This window comes from Moschus berezovskii, chromosome 9 (genome assembly GCF_049115385.1).
Source record: "Moschus berezovskii isolate FMDL1 chromosome 9, NW_MosBer_1.0, whole genome shotgun sequence".
NCBI classification, from domain to species: Eukaryota; Metazoa; Chordata; class Mammalia; order Artiodactyla; family Moschidae; genus Moschus; species Moschus berezovskii.
Genome location: NC_142468.1, coordinates 24972279 through 24999079, shown reverse-complemented (window position 1 = coordinate 24999079; position 26801 = coordinate 24972279). Strand labels below are relative to the sequence as shown.

General features: G+C 39.1%; 1 protein-coding gene across 5 annotated transcripts in view; it reads left to right on the top strand.

Annotated features, from left to right (window-relative positions):
- The first annotated feature begins 6670 nt into the window (after positions 1-6670).
- Positions 6671-26801, top strand: part of GPHN (gephyrin) — a 546447-nt gene continuing 526316 nt past the window's right edge. For 4 of the 5 annotated variants that reach the window (XM_088839525.1, XM_055436132.2, XM_055436134.2 and 1 more), the window contains exon 1: positions 6672-6735. In XM_088839525.1, the coding sequence (XP_088695651.1) occupies positions 6672-6735 (64 nt within the window). Of the gene's footprint in view, positions 6736-26801 lie in introns of all 5 variants that reach the window. The other variant, XM_055436130.2, reaches the window with a different exon arrangement.

The following is a 26801-nucleotide window of genomic DNA, read 5'->3' as shown; positions in this document are numbered from 1 at the left end:
GTGCTTCATCCAGCCTGGCATTTTGCATGATGTACTCTGCATAAAAGTTAAATAAGCAGGGTGACAATATACAGCCTTGATATACTCCCTTCCCAATTTTGAACCAGTCCATTGCTACATGTCCAGTTCTAACTGTTGCTTCTTGACCTGCCTACAGGTTTCTCAGGAGACAGATAAGGTTGTTTGGTATTCCTCTCTTTCTAAGAATTTTCCACAGTTTTTTGTGATCCACACAGTCAAAGTCTTTAGAGTAGTCAATGAAACTGAAGTAGATATTTTTCTGGGATTCCCTTGCTTTCTCTATGATCCAAGGGATGTTGGCAATTTGATCTCTGGTTCCTCTGCATTTTCTAAATCCACCTTGTACATCTGGGATTTCTTGGTTCATGTACTACTGAAGCCTATCTTAAAGGATTTTGAGCATTACCTTTCCAGCATGTGAAATGTGTGCTTGTGTATACCGAATCCTAAAAACTGAAAGCCTTGTAGATAGAGCCCTTCTATGAAATCAAATAATTTCTGGACACTTAATGTTACTTTTCCATTTAACAAATCCCATTCTCCGTTCCTTTATCTAATAATTCCTTTCTTTTCTAGCAAATACTGTCCTCCTCCCCTTTCATCTACACTTTCTTTGAACTGAGGGAGAAAAACCAGTGCTTTCTTTAGAAATAAAAACTTGTTTCTGGTTTCCTCCTTTTATCAGGTAAGCAGCCATGTAAATAAGTAGTGACCTTGTATATTTGTAAATTGGCAGGACACACAGGGAAGAGCTTCTCTATCATCTGAATATTAACATGAAAAATTGTGGGTTGTATCAAAGGTATAAATTAGAGTCCTCATTAAAGATTAAAATCTATAGTAATGATAGAGTACAATAAGAGGTTTTGTGAGTGTGTGATTATGCATTTACTTTCTCAACAGTTCTGCTAATTTAGATACCTTAATGGAAGTACAGAATTTTTCAAGTTTTTATCACCAGAAATAATTTTAACTCTCAGGTTTTATCTTAGTTTAAGTCCTTTCTGACTAACTAAACTATCAAGGCACTAACCTAATGTATGGTATCCAGAGCCATCCTCCCTTGATCTTAGTCCTTTCGGTAGGGGTTCAACTGATGCTGACCCTCTGGGTGAGTACATTACTGAGACCTAACTAATCAGAAAATGCTTTCCCTTTGCCTTAGTGTTTTGGGATGGAGCCATGACCTAAACCTGTGGTTTCTAAGACTTTGACCTCAGGACCCCTTTACACTCTTGAAAATTATTGAGGACTTCAAAGAGCTTCTGTGTAAGTAGGTTATACCTACTGATATTTACTATATTAAAAATTTAACATATATGAATATACAGACATAGTTCATTATCTATCAGAGTGATGTCACTACACATCATGTAACCTCTGGAAAATTCTACTGCATCTAGTGAGAAAGAAAGAGGGGAAAGACATATAATGGCTTACTACTAGTATGAAAATACTTTTGACTTTGTAGACCCTCTGAAAAGGTCTTGGAATCTCCAGGTGTCCCTTGATAGTCTCAACAACTGCTGATCTAAATTATAACCTACAGAAGCCAATGCATGTCTGAACTTCCTAAGCACATGAGCCAATGCTTTTCAGCTTAAGCTATAGTCAGTCACTTGCAAAAACATTCTCATACAGTTGAATTTTCAGTTAGGGACCTCAGAGGAAGAGAGTAAGGTGGGGGAAAAGTACAAAGGACTATGGCACAAAATTATTCATTTGGGCAGCAGAAATATAATATGAAGCCCAAGGAAGGAAAGGTTCCAGTTTATTTTAATAAACATGGCAGACATTGAAAAACACTGTCCTAGTTGTTCCCAAATAAGTGTCATCAAACTCCATGAGAAACTGAGGTTTCTCAGCTTCACTTCTAAAAGATAACCAGGGCACCAGAACTGAAATCAAAATGTCAGTTTCATTAGTGTGCGTGTGTGCTCAGTCGTATCCAACTCTTTGCAGCCCCATCGACTGTAGGCCACCAGGCTCCTCTGTCCATGGAGTTTTCCAGGCAAGAATGCTGGAGTGGGTTGCCATTTCTGACTCCAAGGGATATTTCTGGCCTACGGATCAAAACAGCATCTTCTGCATTGGCAGGTAGATTCTTTACCACTGTGACACATAGGACAGAATAAATTTTTCATTAGACTTTGGAAGGAGAAGGCAATGGCACCCCACTCCAGTACTCTTGCCTGGAAAATCCCATGGATAGAGGAGCCTGGTAGGCTGCAGTCCATGGGGTCGCGAAGAGTCAGACACGACTGAACGACTTCACCTTCACTTTTCACTTTCATGCATTGGAGAAGGAAATGGCAACCCACTCCAGTGTTCTTGCCTGGAGAATCCCAGGGACGGGGGAGCCTGGTGGGCTGCCGTCTATGGGGTCGCACAGAGTCAGACATGACTGAAGCGACTTAGCAGCAGTAGCAGCAGCAGACTTTGGAAATTCCTAATTTAGAAAACTACTTCTGGGGAAAAAGCATTAAGCTATTTAGGTCAAATATTAAAAATTTCCCCATTATTCTCTATTCTATAGAGCTGTATTTTCTCTAAAAATGTGTCTAATTTCTAAGTCTCAGCTTTGAAAGAAACTTTGGAATGTTCTTTTCTAATAGGCTGAATTTCTGATTTGTAGGATTACACAGTAATGTAATTTACCACTGCCTGTACTCCTCAATGGAGAAGGCAATGGCAAGCCACTCCAGTACTATTGCCTAGAAAATCCCATAGATGGAGGAGCCTGGTGGGCTGCAGTCCGTGGGGTCGCTAAGGGTCGGACACGACTGAGCGACTTCACTTTCACTTTTCACTTTCACACATTGGAGAAGGAAATAGCAACCCACTCCAGTGTTCTTGCCTGGAGAATCCCAGGGACGGGGGAGCCTGGTGGGCTTCCGTCTGTGGGGTCACACAGAGTCGGACACGACTGAAGTGACTTAGCAGCAGCAGCAGCAGTACTCCTCAAACCGTGTCCCCTCAAATTTCACATCCACACAGAACCTTGGAATGTGACCTGTGTGGAAATAGGGTTTTTGGAGATGTGATTAGTTAAAATGAGGTCATACTGGATTAATATGGGCCCTAAATCCAATGAGTGGTATCCTTATAAGAAGGGCAAATAAAAATATACATAGGGAAGAAGGCCATGCAAAGACTGACTGATGCAACTATAAGCCAAGGAACGCCAAGGACTATAGGTAACCACCGAAAGCTAGAAAGAGGCAAGGGAAGAATTCTCTAGAGCCTTTGGAGGGAGCATGGCTTTGCCAACACCTTGATTTTATATTTCTGGCCTCCAGAACTACAAGAGAACAAATTTCTGTTGTTTTAAGGCACTGGGTTTGTGGTACTTAGTTATGGCAGCCCTAGGAACTAATACATTGCCTAATTCAGTCAGTCAAAAATTCATTTGAACTCCATCACATTTCCTTTGGGGAAAATACTGTTAAAAACAACCAGAGTTTCACCTTACATTCATGCTTTTTTAAAAAACTGTGCTAAAAACACATAACAAAATTTACCATTTTAATCATTTTAAAGGGTACTAAGCAGTGGAATTAAGTATATTCAAAATGTTACTTGCACCCATTTGTAATCCACTCAGTTGTGGCTATTAGACAATCAGGAAAGAGGCAAGAGTAGAATAAGACTTAGCAGAAAAATAATCCATTACCAAATTTGTTCCTGTTTACATCTAGTGCTAATTAGGAGAGTCTAACTCCAGAAAAGCCAGTCAATTTTTGCCTTATTACACTGAAAGTGTGACTAACCAGAGGAAAACCAAAATCCTAGGAGGGCTAAATGTAAATACACCATTACTAGAAGAACTCAACTTTTCTTCATTTAGTAATTAATTTCTGATAAACTTTCATAACTTTTATAATGAAAATCACTATGACAGCCAAATATTTACCCATCTTTTATGTTAATTCTCATTGTAAACTCTTAATTTTCATTATTAAAATATCAGGAATGGAGAGAATAAATCCCTGGGCATTTCTAATTCTTTACGTATAAACCTTTAACTTTTTTACTTTCTCTCCTCTTCCACCCCCTGCCTCTATATGTTCCTGAGACATTTATCAAGGTTTGAAAATACGACTCTCTTTCTACTTTCCAGAAAGCCTTCTTTGTTGTAAACTTGATCCCAGGATGAATTCTGAAGAAATGTCACATGGAGTTAAGAAGCATGTGTATACCCAATATTCATTCAATAACCAGCAGTAAAAGAAAAAGTCACATTAGACAGTAAGGTCGCTGGACTTTTCCTGTGTAAATTTTGTTGTGAGCATAAATTTTTTTTACAGATTCCTAAATTCAGCAGAGATGAATACACTTGAGGAAAATTGTTGAAAGACAAGCATCTATTATAATTGTCCAGGTTTATTCTAACATTACTTTTCAACAATTTTAGTAGTTTTAACAAACAAACCTCCATATACTTTAAAAGGCTTAAGTCATCTTCACCCTTCCCAATTAAATTTTAATGAATTTCACCATCACTGCTTTTATAGATAAAGTCTCTTGTTTTCTGTTATTTGTGAAACAAAATTGCCAGTTTCTTTCCATGAATAACAGAATACTCTAAATTGTAAGGGTGCTTATCTACCAATTTATTTAAAGGATATAGAAAAAGGCCCCAATTATTTAAGGTTACAGAATCTGTAGTGGGCAGAATTAGAATTTCTCTAAAAATACAAGACATTTTAAAATCAATTCAGATTATGGGGCCTTAGAGGGAATAAAGATAGAAAGGTAAAATAACCAACTATTTGCTTATCTTTGTTTGAAATAAAGTAAACATACTTCCCATATATACCCCTCATTTAAACTGGTTCAGAATTCACAAGCTCTTAGGCTCTATGGTGATAGATTATTATAGGAAGTGGGATCATGATCTGGCTTCAATTTTAAATCCTGTGAAAAATATTAGCAATACATACTCAAAAGTAATTTTACTAATTAATTTTATTCTACCTCAATTCCACCCATCATCTCCTATGTACTCCCATTATTTAAAATGAAATACGTAACAATATGAATCTTCAGTTAGAGATTAGTCCACGCTCTAGTTGGCATAATAAAACTCATAGGCTGGATGGCATCACCGACTGGATGGACATGAGTTTGAGTGAACTGCGGGAGTTGGTGATGGACAGGGAGGCCTGGCGTGCTGTGATTCATGGGGTCGCAAAGAGTCGGACACGACTGAGCGACTGAACTGAACTGAACCATCAAATTGAGATGTTCATTGTATACAAATGATAATTACTTTTTTGGACATTTTTTTAAATGCTTCCCAGTTTTGCTATAGTTGAGAAGAAAAATTATACATACATGGGTGTACATGTTTTATTCAGAAGTTGAAAGGGCTGGAAAGAACTAAGAAACCGATGTGAAATAGCCACAGGTGATTAATAACACTTCATGAAAGACGCATGAAGATAAGAGTCAACAAAAGCTATTTTCATGGTAATTTCACATCCCACAAATACTGAAATGAAAATTGCCACCACCGGGGTTCTATTTCCAGTTTTGTGATTGTAGCTCAGTTGGGAAAAACATTCTCTAATCTCATTCTCTAAGATTGGTGATTTTCAACTAAAAGCAGAGCCTCTAGTGAAGAAGCCTGATGCCACAAAACCATGGGACAGCGGGAGGAGCAGAAGCCTGTTATTTCTCAAGGGGCTCTGCCGCAGGCTCCTAAACTGCGCTAGTGAGGGTCCTCCTGTAGGTACAGCCTCGGAGTTGGGAAATCCTCCGGCAGGTCGAGTCGACTAAAAAAGCAAGCGGGAAGATGAGGCAGGATAGGATACCTCCTGCCTCGCTCACCGCGGGCTGTCACAGTAGTTGGCGGTTGTGCCACTCACGCAGGTTTCTAAGGCACCTCCAGGCTCCCTGGAGCCCCTTCTCTTCCCCTTCGGAAGAGTGGCTCGGTAGCCCCCAAAGCCGGCCGGAGTCACTGACAAACGACCCGGAGCCGGGCTCGGCAGGGGATTGCTTCTGTCTGGGGCTCGGCGGAGCCTGCGTTCGTGTCTCGCGCGCACTCGCTCCGCGTTCTCCTAGCCAATCCGGCGCTACTCGCGCGCCCAGGAGCGTCCCCCGGTCCAGTCTGGGCTGGGCCGGCTCCTTCCCGCTCCCAGCACTTCGCCACCGAGCGCTCAGTCCTCCCCTCACTCTCCACGAGTTCCACGATTCGCGGTGTAGCTCCGCCCCTGGCCCGAGTCCACCCCCGCAATCTCGGGAGCTTGTGCTCTCCTTTCCCCTCAGTCTCCTGCCGACTAGCCGCGTGGGTCTCGCGCTCCGCAGAGCGGCACGAGTCTCTGCCGCCTCGCTCCTCCGCCTCCGCGCGGTCTCCCTGGGCAGCCACCGCGTCCCCCTACCCGCAGCTCTTCGCCGGCGACCCGAAGTCGGGGTCCCGCGCCCTGACTCCGCCCCCCCCCGTGCCCCGCGGGCTCGCGCGCTCGGGGCCCGGCCTCACTCGCGCAGGCCGCGGAGCGCTCGGCCGCCTCCTCCTCCTGCCCGGCTCGGCTCGCGCTCCCCGGGCTCTCTCGCTCTCGCGCTCTCTAAAGCGAGCGCGCTCCCGGCCCGCGCGCTCCGGGCTCTGGCTTCTCCCGGCTCCTGTCAGTGCGGTGACTGCGCTGGGAAACATGGCGACCGAGGGAATGATCCTCACTAACCACGACCACCAAATCCGGGTTGGAGTCCTCACAGGTAACCGGGGGAGGAAGTCCAGGACCGCCGCGGCCGCTGTCCCCGGCTTGCCTCAGGCTTCTTGCCTGTGATGACCCTTCTCTGCGGCCTCGGGAGAAGGGAAGGCAGAGGAAGGGGACGGGGTGGGGGGGCGGACGTTTTTACAACCGCTGAGAGGTGCTGGGAGGTTGGGGTGTCCCCGCGGGGTCCCCCGGGAGCTGGGGCCGATCCCGTGGATGTCAGGCCCCAGTGCCTTCGCAGCCGAAGTCCTGGGCCCCTGGGGACCGAGGGGCCGGTGCGGCGGGCGCTGCGGGGCTCCTGGCTGCCGGTGCAGGCGACGGGATCCCGGCTCCGCAGTCTGAAGCGTGCCGCTCTCGGCTGGCCCGCGCGCTCCCTCGGCTACTGCTTGTCCCAGATAGGGGGGAATCCCTTTTCCACCCCCTCCCTCTTTTCCCTTCCCCCTACCTGGGCGGCCCCGCGCTGCTCTAGCAGTGCTTTCGCGGGGCACCGGCCACAGACGACATGGGTGTTCTTTAGGCGAAACTCCGCTCGGTCTCAGGCTGCCCCTCGCGAGCCGGGAATCCCCTCTGCCACCCATGGGACACCCTTCGTTACCCCCCAACACACACCCCGGGAGGTGGGGATCGGCGTGCACCCGGACCTCGGAAAGTGTTTGCATTCTGCCTTCCCAAGTGGAGGGCCCGCCTCTTCATTTTCTTAGAGGGAAGGCTGTAGCCTGCGACTGGGGATCCAGCCTTTCTACTTGAGAGGGAAGGATTCCCCTACTCGGGCTCTTCTGTCCCCCTCCCTTCTGGGACCTCCCCCCACCCTCCCGAGGCTTGTGAGGAGCGCACTTTTCCCGGGTCGCGTTTCCCTCCCTCGCGGAAGCCGTGTGTGCTCTGCATGTCTGATTCCGTTGCGTTGTATTTGGGTAATATCCCTCAGTTTGGCGACAGGCAGTTGCTGCAGGGCATGACTTCTGAGATGAATAGCAAGCCGATTTGTAGGGGTTTCTGCTGTGGTTCTGTAGTTGGTAAGGTTTCTATGTAATTGAGTGGCGAGGTGGGGGTTAAAGAACTATATTTGGAACCTGAGAGCTGAGTTTGGAGGGAAGGAAATCCAAGACTTACTGATTTTGGAAAAAGAAGCGATGTAGACGGGAATCCTCGTGTTCTCCCCCTTCTTCCCCCCGCCCCACCACACATACACACTTTTTTTTTTCCCTTGTCAAATTCTGACAGGTTGAGACGGTGCTCGAGAAGGGACTAAATTGAATGAGATTTGCTTTATTATTATTAGGCAGAGAAAAATCTCTGTTGATAAGATAAAGAATGCAAAGCTTAATTTGGCGGCTGAGTTTTATGAAGAAGATATTCATGGTACCCCTTGTTCTCCTTTAACTAACTGGGTCGTCTTTCTCTGATATTATTTCCAGATGTTAATGGTAATATATTGAATTTTCCTAATTGAAAGCCCCTGCGATAGTGAAACTAGTCAATCTGTTGCAGGGAAGGGGAAACCACCCCCCACCCCCACTATTAGAAGATGCGCTGTTCGCTTCTTTTGGTGCTGAAGCTCTTGCTTTGTGTGAAGATTCAGTTGTAACTCAGAAATCTTGGCGTTGACATTGCTGATTTTTAGAGTCTTTTTGCGGGGTGTAAAATTGTATACCGTATATCAGCCCTCAACTCTCACTTTAGAATTTAAAATTAATAGAGTAGTGAGAGTAAAGCTTAATAGAAACCAAAGTGTGTCAACTGTCCACGGAAATGAAAGGTCATATATGTTTTCAAGTAAACCATAGAGATTTTTTTAAAAACTTTTTTTATTGTTTATTTAAGCTTTCTCTGATAGTTTTATTTAGTGAATCAGCTTACCTGAGTCAAGTGACATAGTAGATAGCTGTTGTACAGAATGCTTTGAAAGGTGCAGCCCTTATCTGTGTCTCTGCAGTCCAATAGGGATGACATTGATATGCAAACAAATAAAACATTGTATATAATTACTGTGCTAAAATTACCTAAATAAATTACTTGTGTGATTGAAAACTAGATGTAAAAGGTATTCGTTAGTCAGATGGATTAGGAGCAACTGTGATTACTTAAAGAGAGAATTTGTTATGTTTATCAGTGGTAAGAAGAAACTGACATTTTTAAGGGGAGTTGAAAGTCAGTTCAGTGGCATCCTTATAAATGAATATGTTGCTGAGGTTGAGGCTTTTGAGCAGAATAAAAATGTAATGCAAAGGCCCTGGAATGCCTAGGTAGGATAGGTAGGTGGCACAAGCAGAATATCAATGAGAGAAGATAACTTTGGCAGTGGAATTAAAGACAATAGATTGCCAAACTATCTCATGAAAATGAAGTACAGTAGTTTAGGGGGAAAAGTCTAGGGTCAGGAATAAGGATATAGCTGAAGGAATGAAAAGGAAGGTGCACATTTGGGAAAAATGGTAACAGAGGACAATAGGATTTGGTGATAAAATGGATATTTGAAGTCAAATAATTCTGAGAGATTTTTACTTAAAATTATTGAAACAAATATTGTCTGCTATGTTAGAGCCTGGAAACATGGAGAAGAATCAGAGGAACGAGCACCAACTCTGTTTGTGAATAGTGGATTTTACTACAAATAGCTTACTATTTATGATCTTAACATTACACACACAATGAAAACCTACAAAAATAAAACCATTTTGCACAATTTTGTCTTGTATAACTTCCAATATTGGAATTTTACTATGTAAAATTATTCTTTACTGAACTTAAGCAGATACTATGATTTCATACTTAAAAAAATTGAATTGAAGCGACACTTGAAACCATGTTTCTTGAGTTATAATTTGTGGCTCTCTTAACGGTGGAGGGCTTGTTTTATAAAATATTCTCTTTGTGTTCATAATAGTGATTTTAAGTAATTTATCTAAGTCTGTTTTAGAGAGGTTTTACATATTTTAGAGGAAATGCACACATTTTACAATATGTTAGTATTTTGGTGAATTGTGTTGTCATTTCTAAAATCTTTAATTGACTTCTTTGTGACATCTTTTATAATCTCTTGAAAGATAATTTTTGTACCATTTTGAAACTTCATCTTCTAGATGTTTTTGTAATCCTGTCTCGGCTATAAATTTGGGAAATACGGTACGCAGCTATTGAAACTTATTAAATCAATTAACTGTAAGAATTTTGAAAGAATATAGTAGGAAAATATTTAGCAAAGGCATTTGTTTTTGTATCACTATCTTGAATCATTCAGAACTTGAAAATCAGTATGATAATTAATGTAACATGGATATTTTAGCTACATTATTTTTTTGATCAGGAAAAAGGGAACGTTTACATAGGTTATCATGGAAACATTTTATTTTGAAGATTATTGTCCATCTGTGAAAACAGTATCTTTATTAGTAACTTTTTATGTTGATTTGTTAGAAATGAAAGTTATGATCTTTAGTAATCTAAGATCTAGTTTTTAATATATCAATTTCTGATGTTCTCTATTACTGTTTATAACAGACTAAAGACAATGTGATGATGAATAACACGAGGCAAGTAAACAAGTATCTGTTGCTTTGAGACTAGAAATGAGATGTAGGACAGATGTAAAATTTTTTCTTTTTCGCAACTTCAGTAGTAATTATACTTACAGTCAGTCTTAACAATTACACAGCAGGTTCACTATATCAAATGTGTCACTTTTCACACACACCCCCCCCCGCCCCACCCCTCCGATTTCTGAAGAAGCTGTTTGTTAGGGAAGCAGACTACTTCTACCTCTATAAGCTCCATGGAAACATCAGGAAGATAGAGTACAAATATGTTTGTGTTACAGGAATAGATTATGCTCCATTGGCTGTTTAATATCATATTAGCTAGCCACTGCTGATGTTTGGTATACCAGAGCACTTAGCTAAAGATAATAATCCATTACCTAAATTTTCACTGATGGTGATATGGATGAGAAAAAGAGGCAAATATTTAGGAAAGGGCATTTTAAAATCATGGTTTTGCTCTAATAATATACATTTTATTGCACTAAGTTGTAGATTTGTAATCAGTAAGAGATATTAGACATATATAAGACTAGATAATAGAGATTAGATGAAAGACTAATTGTAAACTAGAAACTAAAATATTAGTTACATGTAGGGAGTATTTCAGTCATTTATAACTAAAATCAACGTATTAAAAAAACAAGTTCTAATCCAAGGATTTAATAATCATATGACTCTGGAATTGTTCATTCATTTCATTTCTCATGCCTATCTTTGTATATTATGTGTGTCATTATTATTTTCTGAAAAGCCCATTTATTGATAAAGATATATAAATATATCTTTTGAGAATAAATGCTGTCATTAAGTAAAGCAAATCACTATTGCAAACAAAACCTCTGTCCTACAAAATGGAATTGTGTGTTCTGTCAAGCATACCAATATTGATCTATATGATTGTTATTAAAAAGAAGCTTATTTCTCAAACTAGGTCATTCTTTCATGAATTTAGGATTGGAAGCAATGTTTTAGTGATTAAGAAATCATTACATTAAAAAAAAAGAAATCATTACATTAGATACTGTTGAATACATTTAATACTATTACCTTTGATCAAAGACGTTATAAACTAGTAGTACACAAACTTGTTAAGAGTTTTAACTGTATTAAACATACTTACGACTCTTTGACTTTAACTGGGGTATGTGGTGGAGCATCAGCCTGTTATTGGGGAGGAAATGATGAATGAATCTGTTTTTCTCTTACTGGTGATAGATTCCTGGTTAAGGTGAATAGGGTGCTTTTTTGAAATAGTGAGTAAAATAGATAAAGTTTATACTTTGCAACTGTAAATAAGATTGAAAAACTAAGCTTATTTGGAATTTGAGATGTTAAAATAAGGAAATCCTGAGAAAGAAAATAATGAAACCACAAGGGATGTCTTCCTTCACATCTAGGCAGAGAAGAAAACAGATTATTTAACTTGTTTAAAAGTAATTGGATCTGTTGTTAATATGAATAGCGTGCAACCTTACTTAATTTTTGAGTGACCTCTCGAAAGAGCAAATGTCTAATGAGGTATTGTGATGTAGAGATTCCATCCAGGTGGTTTAATGAGTTTATAAGTGAATTTGTACTTAATCAGTTTAAACTGAGTATGTAGAACTGCTTGAAGATGTTGTAATTAAACAACTGCAATAACTTTTACAATAGTTTTGCCAGTAAGTATACATTTTTAAAAAACGGAATTAAATTTACTATGCTTTAAAAAATGTCCTCATTTGAAAAATAAAGGAGCAAGGAAATGTGAAAGGAGCATTACACAGTTTGTGCCCTGTTTCTCCAAGTTGGGATACATGACATTGAACACTAAGCTATGGAAACAAACATAATAATTCCTGAAATATCAATTTCCTGAAATATCAATTTTTAGATCAAAATTGATCTAAAATATCAATTTTGGAATGTAGTATTTAAACCATTTTAATACTACAGTAAGCATGAGTAAATCAGGCAGGAATGTAGAATTTTGAAGGAGCTTTTAGATAAAATGAAACTTCAAAGAAATTTCAAGTGAACCTGTTATATAACTCCAGACCTCATTGTTCTTCTGTTATTGGTGCCTTGGTGAGGAAAAATTAAGGAGCGCGGGGCCATAGCAAGAACTCTAGAAGACTCATTATCTTATGCTAGTCTGGCCAGTAAAGTTCTGTAACTCTCTCAGCTTTTCTCAGTATTAACATGAAGGAGACTCTTACGGCAATGTATGTTTCTATCCTTTAGTATCTTGACTAGCTGGAAAGAGAAATGTTGGAAAGCAGGCTTAATATTTTTTTTTTGGTCTTTATAATGGAAAATCATTACGGGGGAGGGGTAGATTATACATTGAAAATACAAGAGAATAAGAAATGGAAGAAAAGATGAAAAATGTCAGTGATTACATTGTCAGTATAAGGCTAAGGGAAAATATTTAGATTTTTTTTCATTTAGAAATTTTTGTGGTATCACTCAAAAAATCAACAGTGGTTTCAGTTTTACATTTAATTTCAGACTCAACTCACACTTTATTTCCTCAACAGAATCTTTCCTAGGGATTATTCTCTATGATGATGTCTTTCTTTGTTTTCTTGTAATGTTTGTAAATGTTGCTGTACCCTATAATCATGTACGTGTGGGAGGCTGCAAGATGTAGTTTAAAGGAAAAAAAAAGACTTTGGAGTCAGACTTGTATTTCAAACTCAGATTTGCCCTTTATTTTGGTAAGCTCATTTTACCTCTCTGAATTTCAGTTTCTTTCTCCAGAATGAATGTAATGATGCTTACTTCACAGGGTTGTTAAGAACTGAGATAATGTATGTGAAAATTCTACCATATATGTCTAACTTGGATTATACAGTCAACTCTAACAATGTGGGAGGGGTGAGTAGGGATACCATCACTTGCCCCCACTTGCACCACAGTCCACAAGTGGGGTTAAGCTTTGTAGTCTGTCTTCTCTGATTCTCCCCTATCCAAGGTTCTGTCGATCCAACCAACCTTGGATCATGCAGTACTACAGTACTTACTCAAAAAAAAAAAAACTTAGGTGTAAGTGGATTGGTGCAGTTCAAACTATTAGTTTTCAAGTATTAATTGTGTACTCTATAATCTTCTTTCCGTGCAATTTGCTATAAACATCTTATTTAAAGTAGATTTTACAGTTTTTGAAACGGATGATTGTGTTCTTCACTTCTTTGCCCTTTTGTTATAGAATCTATTAACAAAGTATTTTATTAATATTAATGAAGTATCAGTGATGTTATAAAAGAAAAACTAGATGGTGTGACACTTGGTAGTTTAGGAAACAGTAGCTCAGCAACATTTAGATAAACAAGAACTTCACTATTATTACTGAAAATATAGTTCAGGGTAAGTGGAGTGGGGTTTAGTATTTTTCCATACATTTATTACTGTTAACAGGATGATATCAATGATGTGTATTACTTACTATAAAATTTAATATATTATTTATATATTTTTATTTTTTCTTATGTGTTTATATATTTTCTGGTTTTTATATAATTAAGTTGATAGGCATAATCTGTGTAAGAGTTATTTTAGAGTAGTTTTTTAAACTGTTATTTTAAAAAATTAAAAATTGAAATTATAGGTGAAAGATTTTGAAAATGCTGTTATTTTGAAAGTTAATTCTGATAGGCAAAAAAGCATAAAATAGGAGTCAAAAGTTCTACATCTTTTACCACTTTCAAGACAACTGCATTTTACCTTAATTTCCTTAGCTTTGAATGGGAGAAATTATGCTTACTGTATCCAGTTACTGTGAGGGAGACAGAAAACAGTGTATTCAGTACTCAGCACCTACTATGTGCTTGGCTCTGTGCTAAAGTGAGGGATACCACAGTGAGTGAGACAGACACAGTCATCCTCTTGCAGATTATATTTTAGTACCAACAGGAACGCACTATTTAGTCAGTGAGATTCTGACAAATCATGTTTCATTTATGTTGCATTTCGAGGAATAAAGTGCTTCTGTATTTTATTTGATGTGGATAAGTATAAGCACCAAAACTGTTTCACATTAAACCATTTTTGATACAAATTTTTAAACCATTACACATTTTCTGCTTTCTAAGATAGAAAGTATTGAACATAATTTAATTATCTTATTTAATCAGGTTTAAGTAATTATAGCTAACATCTGTCGAGTTTATATATATACATACATATTTATACAGCATAAATGTGTCCTGTTTGTGCTTAGCACTTAGCACATGTTATTTACTCTTTATAGCCTTTATAAGGAAATATATTATTCCTTTTTATTCTGCCTGAGAAATAGAGATTAGGTAACTTGCTTAAGGTTGCACCTGCGGCCCTGCCAGAATTCAAGCACAGGCCCAACTTACTCTGAGCAATTGTATTTCTGTATTCTATTCTGAATACCTTTTGTTGTGGTGTATGGTACTGTAGTTCTCTATAGTGTCTTCTTTTCTGCTGTGACTTTATACACTTGCCCCCTTCCCTACTTGTATTTCTCATCTATTATAGATGCCTTTTTGTGGCAGTCAGTGGTAGACTGTGGACCATAACTAACCAGTACAACCTTTCATTAGGCCCATACTGTGTCTTTACAAGAAAGTATCTTTCTAACATTACAAAAGACATTTTATATTAACCTGTATTTTTAGTTTTTTAAGATCAGCAATGCTGTAATCTCTTCCCATAGGACAGTAGTTGGTTAGAGTAGCTGCCCTCTTGAGATAGGGCATGTATTCTCCAGTTTCCCACAATTCCCACTTAACCTGTTTGTTATCTGCCTTGCCTGGTAGGTGTTTGAGTTTGTGATCTTTACTCATATGTATTCTGTACCTTCCTCTTTTTTCATAATAGTTCGGACAACTTTTCATGTTAGTGGAAGTAATAATACAGGGTTAATTGAAAGTTACCAAGTATGAGATAATTTTCTAGAGCCTGCCATAGAACCTATTAATTTATTTAATCCTCATTATAGTATCAATATCTCCATTTTGCATTAGAAGAAATTGTAGCAGAGAGAGATTAAGTAATTTGCTCAAATTACTGTAATAAGAGGCCACACTGAGAAAAGGCCAAACTGTGAGTTGAACTGTTCCTAGGGCTGTTCCTAGGGCTTCCCTGGCAGCTCGGACAGTAAAGAATCTGCCTGCAGTGCAGGAGATCTGGTTTTGATCCCTGGATCAGGAAGATCTCTGGGAAAGCGAATGGCTACCCACTGCAATATTCTTGCCTGGGAAACTCCGTGGACAGAGGAAACTGGTGGACTGTGGTCCATGGGGTCGCAAAGAATCAGACACGACTGAGTGACTAAGGACACACACACAGGCTGTTCCTAGAGTAAAGCTCTTAACCACTATAGTATACTCCTTGGCATTTAATAGTTCATAGAGATTCACATCTTTCTTTTGAATGTTTGTTATATATCATCATAGGTTACAGTATATTTAATCAATCCTCAATTGATGGACATAGAGGTTTCTAATTTTTCATGTGTCAACTGCTGTAGATGATAACATGGCACATTTATTGGTGCATATTTGTGAGTTTTTTTAAATGTAAGATTAATTACTGTAAATAGAATTTTTGGGTAAACAGTATCTGCTTTTAAAAATTTTGATAAAAATTACACCCTTTTTGGAAGACAAGTTTGTACTAATTGTAATTAATATTCTCACCTTCATTTGGTATTATCTTTTTTAATCTTTATGAGTTCTTTTGAGATACAACTCTTTCTTGAATTATATACATGTATTAGGAGTCCCGAGTTGCTCAGCAGTAAAGAATCTGCCTGCAGTGCAGGAGACACAGGAGATGAGGGTTTGATGTCTGGGTTGGGAAGATCTCCTGAGGGAGGAAATGTCAACCCACTCCAGTATTCTTGCCCAGAAAATCCCATGGACAAAGGAGCAAAGGGGCCATAAGGGCTACAGACAGTGGCGGATGGGGGTAGAGGTTTGGGGGTGTCACAAAGAGTCAGATAGGACTGAGCGACTAAGCACAGCACAGCACATGCTTGTAATAGTAAGATCTTGCTAGTTTTTGCAACAGCTCTTTTGTATTGCTTTATTTAAAGTTTTGTTCAGTTATGAGTCTTTAGTTTTCTTTTTCTTCAGATGATCCCTTCCAGTGTTTCCTAAGTTGTGTTCTAGCAGCACTTCTCTGGGAAATGTTATAATAGGTATGATATTAAGAGCTTTTAATGTGGTTAAATAAATTTGGAAAGTGCTGTATAAAATATCCCTCCTTATGGAGATTAACAGTATACTAGGTGATGGCACCCCAATCCAGTCCTCTTGCCTGGAGAATCCCAGGGACGGGGGAGCCTGGTGGGCTGCTGTCTATGGGATCGCACAGAGTCGGGCACGACTGAAGCGACTTAGCAGCAGCAGCAGCAGAGCGTATTAAAGATGTGAGTAATACTGCAGTTGTGGAGCCTGTTGAACGTTATTTAGTCTAGTGTTGCCAAAACTTTTTGAAGATGGAATGCTGTTTCAAGACAAAACAGAATTCTGTTTAACACTTCCTTGGGAAATAATGATCTTTGTCCTGAAAACGATCTTTTGAAAGTCTGTATAACGCCTTTGTATTGTTAATATTTTAGCTTTTTGCTGTAGAAATAGCGGTTTCCAATAGTAATTGCTACTATGAAAATTAATTCTTGTTTTCTGGATTTGCCTTTAAAGTGTGTATGTGTGTATTTCCTAGTTATCATCTCTGACTTTTTTCTTCTTTTGACATTAAAATATTGGCTGAATGTATTATTTTATTCAGAAAATCTGTGATAGCAACAGCCAGTCTTGATTCTGTTACTGCTGTATGGGGAAAGAGCATTGGAATAGGTTCTATTTTGGATTTTTCCAGTGAGTGTTGGGTATCATTGTCTGTAAATGTGAAGATGAGGAGACGCTTTCTGAAATCTCCTTCAGCTCTGAAATCTTACTAATCTCAGTCTCAGGAGCACCTCATGTTTACCGTACTCTCACTGCTAGTAGTCACTCTGTCTGCAGTCTGTTACTGACAGCAAAATTGTTGATCTGAAATGCCTTCCTTGCGTCAAACGGGAAAACTGCTGGAAAAAAGACACTGACATTCATACCAACTGTAAATGGAAATGATGTCTGTTACTTCCATTGCAGAGTAGATGCAATTTTATTTCATTCACTGTCACATGCTACAGAGAGTTCATATTGTAAAACACTTAAGATTTAGAATACAAATTATATACAAGTAACTATAATAACTGATTCACACAGTCAAGCTTAGAAGGGTAATAGTGGTTAAGAGGTTTTGAAGTATTACCTTTTTCCTTTTAAATTGTAGTGATATGCCAGAGACCTGGAAAGCAAAAATTAGCAAGCCCCACAAATATTATGATTATTTTGCTGTTAAATATTTAAAATGAAGCTATTGTAAAAATAAGACATATAGCTTCAATGAACAGTATTATGCTTTAGGTTCATGCCTGGGTTTATACCTGAGTTAAGTGAAGTTTTTAGAATTACTTCTGTAACCTTCAATTTTCTCATCCCATGAAATGAGGAATAATCCATTGCTTGCCTAAGAGGGTTGTTTTGGTAAGTGAAATAATAAGTGTAAATGTTGAGTGAATGTGCGCACATAATCAATAATCATTACATGCCTGTTATATATTATATTAAATTTGAGTCTAAGGGATTGGGGGCAGGAGAAGGGGACGAGAGAGAATGGTGATGGACAGGGAGGCCTGGCGTGCTGTGATTCATGGGGTCGCAAAGAGTCGGACATGACTGAGCGACTGAACTGAACTGAACCATTACAAATATGATAATAGAAAGCAAACAATGTAACATTTAGCTGTATGACCCAATTATGATTAATTTTCATGCTTTTTTTCTGTTTTATCTTATTTAAAGAGCATCATTAAAGATCTATACTATACTGGGGATTTGCTTGATCTAGAATCTTATTTTCTTGCTTAATTTTAGTGGTGTTAGAGTCAGAAGATGCTGTTTGTAGTGTGATAACTAAGGACAAATATTTGAGATTTTTGAGGCATAGGTTTAAAGTATATATGGGAAACTGCTTCTAATAGTCTCTAAGGCTTGTTAACATCTGTGGAGAAAACTGCCTCTATATACAGATATGTTCGTATTATAGTTATGGGATACTCTACAGTAGTTAAGAAGGTGGAAGAGTTTTAAATGTTATACAATGGTATTAAATGTTAAGTGAGGCAGTAATACGAGATGGTAAAGTGATAGCAAAATGAAACTATTTACATTAGATAATAGTTGATTTATAGAAGAGTTTTAATTGATATATAAGGAAAATAGTAAACCCCAGGGACAGTGAGCCAAAGCCTAGACCTTGCTGTGTTTGAATTAACTAGGGACATAAGACAAATGAATATTATATCTAAAAGGTGAAAGATACTTTATAAAGTACCAGATACCAAAAGAAAATCTATAAAATTTAAAGCATTGTCAAAGATGATTTTAGGCAAGAAAGTTTGAGAATCATTGATTATGTCGATACTGGACTTGGATTTTCCATTTTTTTCCTGCAGACACATCTGTGAAGCATTATTAATTGAAAAATTGCCAATTATGCATCATAATGAAACATTCATTCCTTTCTGATTTTGAATGCAATTCAGAAGTGGGTTCTATCTAATACATAAGAAACTTGAAATAGGGACCCTCCTATCCCCGTAAGTAGGACCTTTAGTTAGTTACGGATTTGATTTTATTACTGTTGTTTTCCTGGCCTGTCATTTCCTATTAATTAATCTGTTAGTTTGACCATAGCCTGACTTGTTAACAGGCAGTGCAGTCCAATTCAGTAACTGTCTTAAGTCTGCTTGGGTTGCCATGGCAAAGTACTATAGACTGGGTAGCTTATAAACAACAGAAATTTATTTCTTAACAGTTGTGGAGTCTGGGAAGTTTAAGATCAAGTTACTGTCAGCCTCAATGTCCAGTGAGGGCCTACTTCATGGTTCATTGATAGCCATCTTCTCTCTGTTTCCTCACATTGCAGAAATGGGGAGGGGACTCTCTGAGTCTCTCTTTTAACGGTACTGATCTCACTCATGAGGGCTGGGTCCTCATGACCTAATCACCTTTCAAAGGCCCCACGTCCAAACACCACTAATTAGGGGAATCAGTTTCAGCATATGAATTTGGAAGGCTGCGCACAAACGTTCAGCCTTTGGCAAATATGTGCCATGTGTTTTGTTAAGCTAAAGCTACTGAATGTTTACAGTGTCATCTTTTAGGTATGGGGAGTTGGTTGTAAAGTAGGTTTACAGTTTTAGTCATTTATATATTAAAACACTTACCAAGCAGTGCATGACAGGGTTTACTAAAGTTTTTCTGTAAAGGGCCAGATAATAAATATTTTAGTCTCTGTCAGCTATATGATTTATGTCACAGCTACTCAACTCTGCCCTCATAGCATAAAAGCAGCCATAGATAATATGTAAATAAATGAGCATGACTGTGTTTCACTAAAACTTTATTTACAAAAACAGTTGGTTGTCCAAGGTTGGCCCAAAGGTGCTATAGCTTCCCAATCCATGCTGAAAGACATCGTCTCTGTTAGAGAAGTATAATTTTAAGTTAGCTGCATGTGAGTCAAACTTTATTTGCCCTGTAAACCACCACAACTTTTGTGGTTTAAAACTACAATTTAATGTTTCTCACATTTCTATGAATTAGCTCAGTCGTTCTGCTTTACGTGGCATTGGTCAGGGTTCTGGTCTAGCTGCAGTCATCTGGAGGCTTGATTGGGACTGTTGTCCAGGGTCTTGGTTCTCCTGCATGTAGATTTCTCCACATGTCTGATTCATTAGCCTCATGGTGTGACGGCTGAGTTCCAACAAGTATTCCAAGAGCAAGCATTGTGAAAGGAAGGAAACAGAGCTGCCAGGACAATTAAGGGGTAGGCTTGAAATTGGCAGAGCCTCACTTCCAACCTTATTCTTTTGATCAACATAGTCAGAGTCTCAGCCAGGAGTCACTGTAGAAAGAGACTAGGAAGCACGATAAATTTGGGATCATCAAAATAACAGTCTATTGCAGGATTGTTTTGGTTGCAAGTGACAATTCAAATGGACTAGCTTTGCTGCTGCTGCTGCTGCTAAGTCACTTCAGTCATATAGGGGAAATTTATTGTAAGAATAATGGAGTGTCATATTTCACAGAGCCTAAACATGGGATGAAATTAAAAGATGCTTACTCCTTGGAAGGAAAGTCATGACCAACCTAGATAGCATATTAAAAAGCAGAGACATTACTTTGCCAACCAAGGTCCATCTAGTCAAGGCTATGGTTTTTCCAGTGGTCATGTATGGATGTGAGAGTTGGACTGTGAAGAAAGCTGATCGCCGAAGAATTGATGCTTTTGAACTATGGTGCTGGAGAAGACTCTTGAGAGTCCCTTGGACTGCACGGAGTTTCAACCAGTCCATTCTAAAGGAGATTAGTCCTGGGTGTTCATTGGAAGGACTGATGCTGAGGCTGAAACTCCAATACTTTGGCCACCTCATGTGAAGAGTTGACTCTTTGGAAAAGAGTCTGATGCTGGGAGGGATTGGGGGCAGGAGGAGAAGGGGACAACAGGGGATAAGATGGCTGGATGACATCACCGACTTGATGGACATGAGTTTGAGTGAACTCCGGAAGTTGGTGATGGACAGGGAGGCCTGGTGGGCTGCGATTCATGGGGTCGCAAAGAGTGGGACACGACTGAGCGACTGAACTGAACTGAAACATGGGATGAGGTGCTAGAAATTTTGGACCCAGGGTTTGAAGGTCCTCACAACTGTTTTTTGTCTTTGCTTCACTCTGTAAAGTAAGCTCTATTTTGTCTTACCACAGCTCTACCTTTTTCATAATGGAAAAAACACTACCATTGACTATTCTTGTGTTGTTTAGATCTTCCCATTTCAGTCATTCAGAGAAGAACTGAATTTATTTTCCTGGTTGTGTTTCTAAAATATTTCAGGAAGAACTTTGTTCTGGACTAGTCATTTGTGATCAGAGCATAGAGGTTATGTTGTGCCAACTATGTGGACAGGAGTAGGGTCAATTAACAGAAAAGGGATACTAAATATTTCTAAGTAGTTCGCTTGCTTTCTCCCTAATCAACTATTTCCTGACATAAGATAATTTGGGGATTATTTTAATAATTTGTCTCCCCATTTCAGGCCTAATTTGCTATTTTATTCACCTATCTGCTTTTGTTTATTTCATTGTCCTGTTGGAGAACAGGCTGAATTAGTTCAGTGCTTGAATATTCATTGTAATTTCTTCTTGCATTGAGTAGGGGACAGCAGCTTTAGTATCTGTTGTTTCACTTTGCCACCATTAACGTAGAATCAGATATGAAGCTGATCTTACTATACTGTTATTCATTGATTTCTGAGTTTGATTTGAATGATGTGGTTGGCTGAGGAAGTACATACTTTTGAAAAGGAGGTAATTGTATACAAGAATGCAAGGAACAGAATGCAGTAATGCAGAATGAAATAGGAGCTATACTAGAAGTTCAGGCAGCATACTGTGGTTGCACAGAGGAAGGAACAATTAATTTTGACTGAGTGGCTATGGGAGGGGATGGTATTTTAAAGGAGATAGTGTTTGAGTGAGGCCTGGAAGAATGAATAACCCATCCTTAGGAAAACAAGGGAAGGTAATCTGGCTGTCAGGTTTCTTGGGTGACACCAGAAGGGGTGGCTCCAGAATGTCTTGGCTAAAGTAGATGAGCTTAAATTTAAGTATAGAGTATTGAGAATAAACAGCAGCATGTACTTCTTTTAACCTGCTTCAGTTAGAATTACAAGAGCTAATTAGATTTTGCTACATTCAGGCTTTAGGTGACTCTGTAGTAGTTTGAAATTTGATTTTTTAAATTAAACAATTTATCTTAAAGACTTAGATTCTTGGATTTAGAAAGAACTTTAAGGATTATCTGCACTAACCCACTGTAGTGTATAAAGAAACTAAGATGCAGTTAAATGGCTTATTTAACATTACACAGCTAAATGATAGAGTTGGAGCTAAAATCCAGGCTACCTTACTCCTAGTCTTGGGTATTAAAATAAATTACATGTTGTATCCTTTGTAGTAAGATTTGTCCCAAATATTCTGTTTGAATTATGTAGTATAGAAGTATTAGAATCTGAGATATATATACAGTAAAATGCACAAATGTTAATTATACAGTATTGTGAATTTTTCATATGTATAGATCCTTGTAAGTATCACCCATGAACATTTCCAGCAGTCCAGAATTTTCCTTCATGCTTTATACTATGCCCTCTCCAGGGGATCTTCCCAACCCAAGAATTGAACCAGGGTCTCCTGCATTGCAGGCAAATTCCTTACCAGCTGAACTATCATTGAAGCACAAAGAATACTGGAGTAGGTTGTCACTTCCTTCTCCAGCGCATCTTCCTGACCCAAGGATCAAACCCGAGTCTCCTGCATTGGCAGGTGGGTTCTTTACCACTGAGCCACCGAGGAAGCCCTATGCCTTTTACTAGTCAGTATCTAATTCCTCTGCCACCCTCAAATAATCACTATTCTGATTTTTATTGTAAAGGATTAATTATGCCTGTTCTTGAACTTTATATAAGTATAATGACTTCTGTCATTCATCATTATGTCTATGATACTATCCTCATTGTTGTGTGTTGCAGTTATTCATTCTTTTTATTAATATGTGGTATTCCACTGAATGAATTGGATTGTTATTTTTCTATTTATGGACATTTGAATTGTTTCTAGTTTTTGACTATTGTTAATAAAGCTGTCATGAATATTCTCATATGAATTTTTTTGATACATATATTATCTCTATTCTCGGTGTAGAATTTCTGAGTTAACTGTTTTTCCAAAAGATGTACTATTATTCTGTCCCTGCCAGTATTGGAGGAAAGTTTAATTGCTCTACATTCTTGTCAAAATTTCTTATTGTCAGTCTTTTTAATTGTGACCATTCTGGGGTCAGTGTTCAGTTTAGTTCAGTTCAGTCGCTCAGTCGTGTCCGACTCTTTGCGACCCCATGAATCACAGCCGAAGAATTGATGCTTTTGAACTGTGGTGCTGGAGAAGACTCTTGAGAGTCCCTTGGACTGCATGGAGATCCAACCAATCCATTCTTGAGGAGATCAGTCCCGGGTGTTCATTGGAAGGACTGATGCTAAAGGTGAAACTCCAATACCTTTGGCCACCTCATGCGACGAGTTGACTCACTGGAAAAGAGTCTGATGCTGGGAGGGATTGGGGGTGGGAGGAGACGGGAATGACAGAGAATGAGATGGCTGGATGGCATCACTGACTCGATGGACATGAGTGAACTCCGGGTGTTGGTGATGGACAGGGAGGCCTGGCATGCTGTTCAGTGTAGTGATTTCTAATTTATATTTCCCAGATAAAAAATGATGTTGAGCCCTTTTTAATATATTACTTTTAAAAATAAACATTTTTAATAGGGCTGTCTTTGTCTTACAGATTGGTAGAAATTTTTTGTAATTCTGAATATGGGAACTATGGGTGTATGTATAGTAATTATCTTCTCCCAGTTTGTGGTGAGTCTTTTCACTCTCTTAATAGAGTATTTTAATAAATAAAAATTCTTATTATTAATGAAGTTCAATTTATTAAACTTTATTTTTATTTTTAGTGGATTTTTGTGTCTTACTTAAAAAGTCTTTGCCTATTATAGGATCATCAAAATATTCTCCAAAATATTCTTGAGTTCATTGCTTTCCCTTTAGCTTGAAGTTCTGATACATTTCAGATTAATTTGTATGAATGACATGAGGCAGAGATCAAAAATTTCTTTTAAAACATATGACTATCCAGTTGATCTAGCACCATTTTTTGGGGAAAAAAAAAAGTCCTTTTCCCACTAAATTATAGAGTACTTTTGATATAAATCAGACAGATTTGTTCCTAGACTGTTTCTGTTCCCTTGGTCTATTTGTCTGTACCAGTGTTACCATATCCTAATTACTATAGCTTTATACTAAGTCGATATCTGGTAGTATAAATTCTCTAAAGTTTTTCTTCTTCAACTTTATTTTGGGGGGAGGTTGCACTCCATCATTTGTATTATCATATGTATTTAGAAATAGATTACAATTCTAAAAATCTATAGGTATTATGACTAGGATTGTATTGAAACTGTAGATCAGCTTTCAGAGAATTAGCATGTTACAGTATAGTCTTTCATTCTTTTATTGCCTTTTTATATTGTTTTGTCAGAAAGTGGTCCACTGAAGAAGGCAATAGAAAACCACTCCAATCATCTTGCCTCGAGAACCCCATGAACACTGAAAAGGCAAAAAAGACATGACACGGGAAGATAAGCACCCCAGTTAGTGTCCAATATGCTGAGTAGAGAAATAGCTCCAGAAAGAATGAAGAGGCTGAGCCAAAGTAGAAATGACAGTCAGTTGTGGCTGAGCCTCATAGTGAAAGTAAAGTCTGATGCTGTAAAGAACAGTATCGCATAGAAACCTGGAACATTAGGTCCAGGAATCAAAGTAAATAGGATGTGGTCAAGCAGGAGATGGCAAGAGTGAACATTGACATTTTAGGAATCCGTGAACTAAAATGGATGGGAATGAGTGTATTTAATTCACATGACCTTTGTATCTGCTATCTGTGGGCAAGAATCCCTTAGAAGAAATGGAGTAGCTCTCGTAGTTAGCAGCAGAGTCCTAAATGCAGTACTTGAATGCAATCTCAAAACAACAGAATGATCTCTGTTCGTTTCCAAGGCAAACCATTCAGTATCACAGTAATCTAAGTCTGTGTCTCGACCATTAATGCCAAAGAAGCTGAAGTTGAATGGTTCTGTGAAGACCTACAAGACCTTCTAGAACTAACACCAACCAAAGATATACTTTTCATCATAGGGGACTGGAATGCAAAAGTAGGAGGTCAAGAGATACTTGGAGTAACAGGCAAGTTTGGCCTTGAAATACAAAATGAAGCAGGACAAAGGCTAACAGGGGCTTCCCTGGTGGCTCAGATGGCAAAGCATCTCCCTACAATGCAGGAGACCGGGTTTGATCCCTAGGTTGGGAAGATCCCCTGGAGAAGGGAAAGGCTACCCACTCCAGTATTATGGCCTGGAGAATTCCATGGACAAAGGAACCTGGTGGGTTACAGTCCATGGGGTCACAAAAGTCAGACACGACTGACGCAACTAACACTCAGTCAAAGGCTAACAGAGTTTTGCCAAGAGAACACACTGGTCATAGCAAACACCCTCTTACAACAACATAAGAGATGACGCTGCACATGGATGTTGCCAGATGGTCGATACTGAAATCAGATTGATTATATTCTCTGCACCCGAAGATGGATGGAGAAACTCTATACAGTCAGCAAAAACAAGACCTGGAGCTGGCTGTGGCTCAGATCGTGAACTCCTTATTGCCAAATTCAGGCTTAAATTGAAGAAAGTAGGGGAAACTGCTAGGCCATTCAGGTATGACCTAAATCAAATCCCTTATGGTTGTACGGTAGTGGTGACAAATAGATTCAAGGGTTAGATCTGGTAGACCGAGTGTCTGAAGAACTATAGATAGAGGGTTATAACACTGTACAGGAAGGGTTATTAAACCCATCCTAAAGAAAAAGAAATGCAAGAAGGCAAAGTGGTTGTCTGAGGAGGTCTTCCAAATAGCTGGGGAAAAAGAAAGAGAAGCAGAAGGCAGAGGAGAAAGGGAAAAATTTACCTGACAGAATGTAAAGTTCCAGAGAATATAAGTGAAGTGAGTGAAAGTTGCTCAGTTGTGTCCGACTCTTTGCGACCCCAAGGACTATACAGTCCATGATTCTCCAGGCCATATTACTGCAGTGGGTAGCCTTTTCCTTCTCCAGGGGATCTTTGCAACCCAGGGATCGAACCCAGGTCTTCTGCATTGTAGGTGGATTCTTGACCAGCTGAGCCACAAGGGAAGCCCAACAATACTGGAGTGGGTAGCCCATCCCTTCTCCAGCAGATCTTCCTGACCTAGGAATCAAACTGGGGTCTCCTGCATTGCAGGTACATTCTTTACCAACTGAGCTATCAGGGAAACCCAGAGAATATCAAGGAGAGAGAAGAAAGCCTTCTTAAGTGAACAATGCAAAGAAATAGAGGAAAACAATAGAAGGGGAAAGACTAGAGATCTCTTTAAGAAAATTAGAGATACCGAGGGAACATTTCATGCAAAGATGGGCACAATAAAGGACAGAAACAGCAAGGACCTGACAAAAGCAGAAGCGATTAAGAAGAGGTGGCAAGAATATACAGAATTATACAAAAAAGGTCTTAATGACCCAGATAACGGGTGTTGGAGAAGACTCTTGAGAGTCCCTTGTACTGCAGGGAGATCCAACCAGTCCATTCTAAAGGAGATCAGTCCTGGGTGTTCATTGGAAGGACTGATGCTAAAGCTGAAACTGCAATACTTTGGCCACCTCATGCGACGAGTTGATTCACTGGAAAAGACTCTGATGCTGGGAAAGGTTGGGGGCGGGAGGAGAAGGGGACGATGGAGAATGGGATAGCT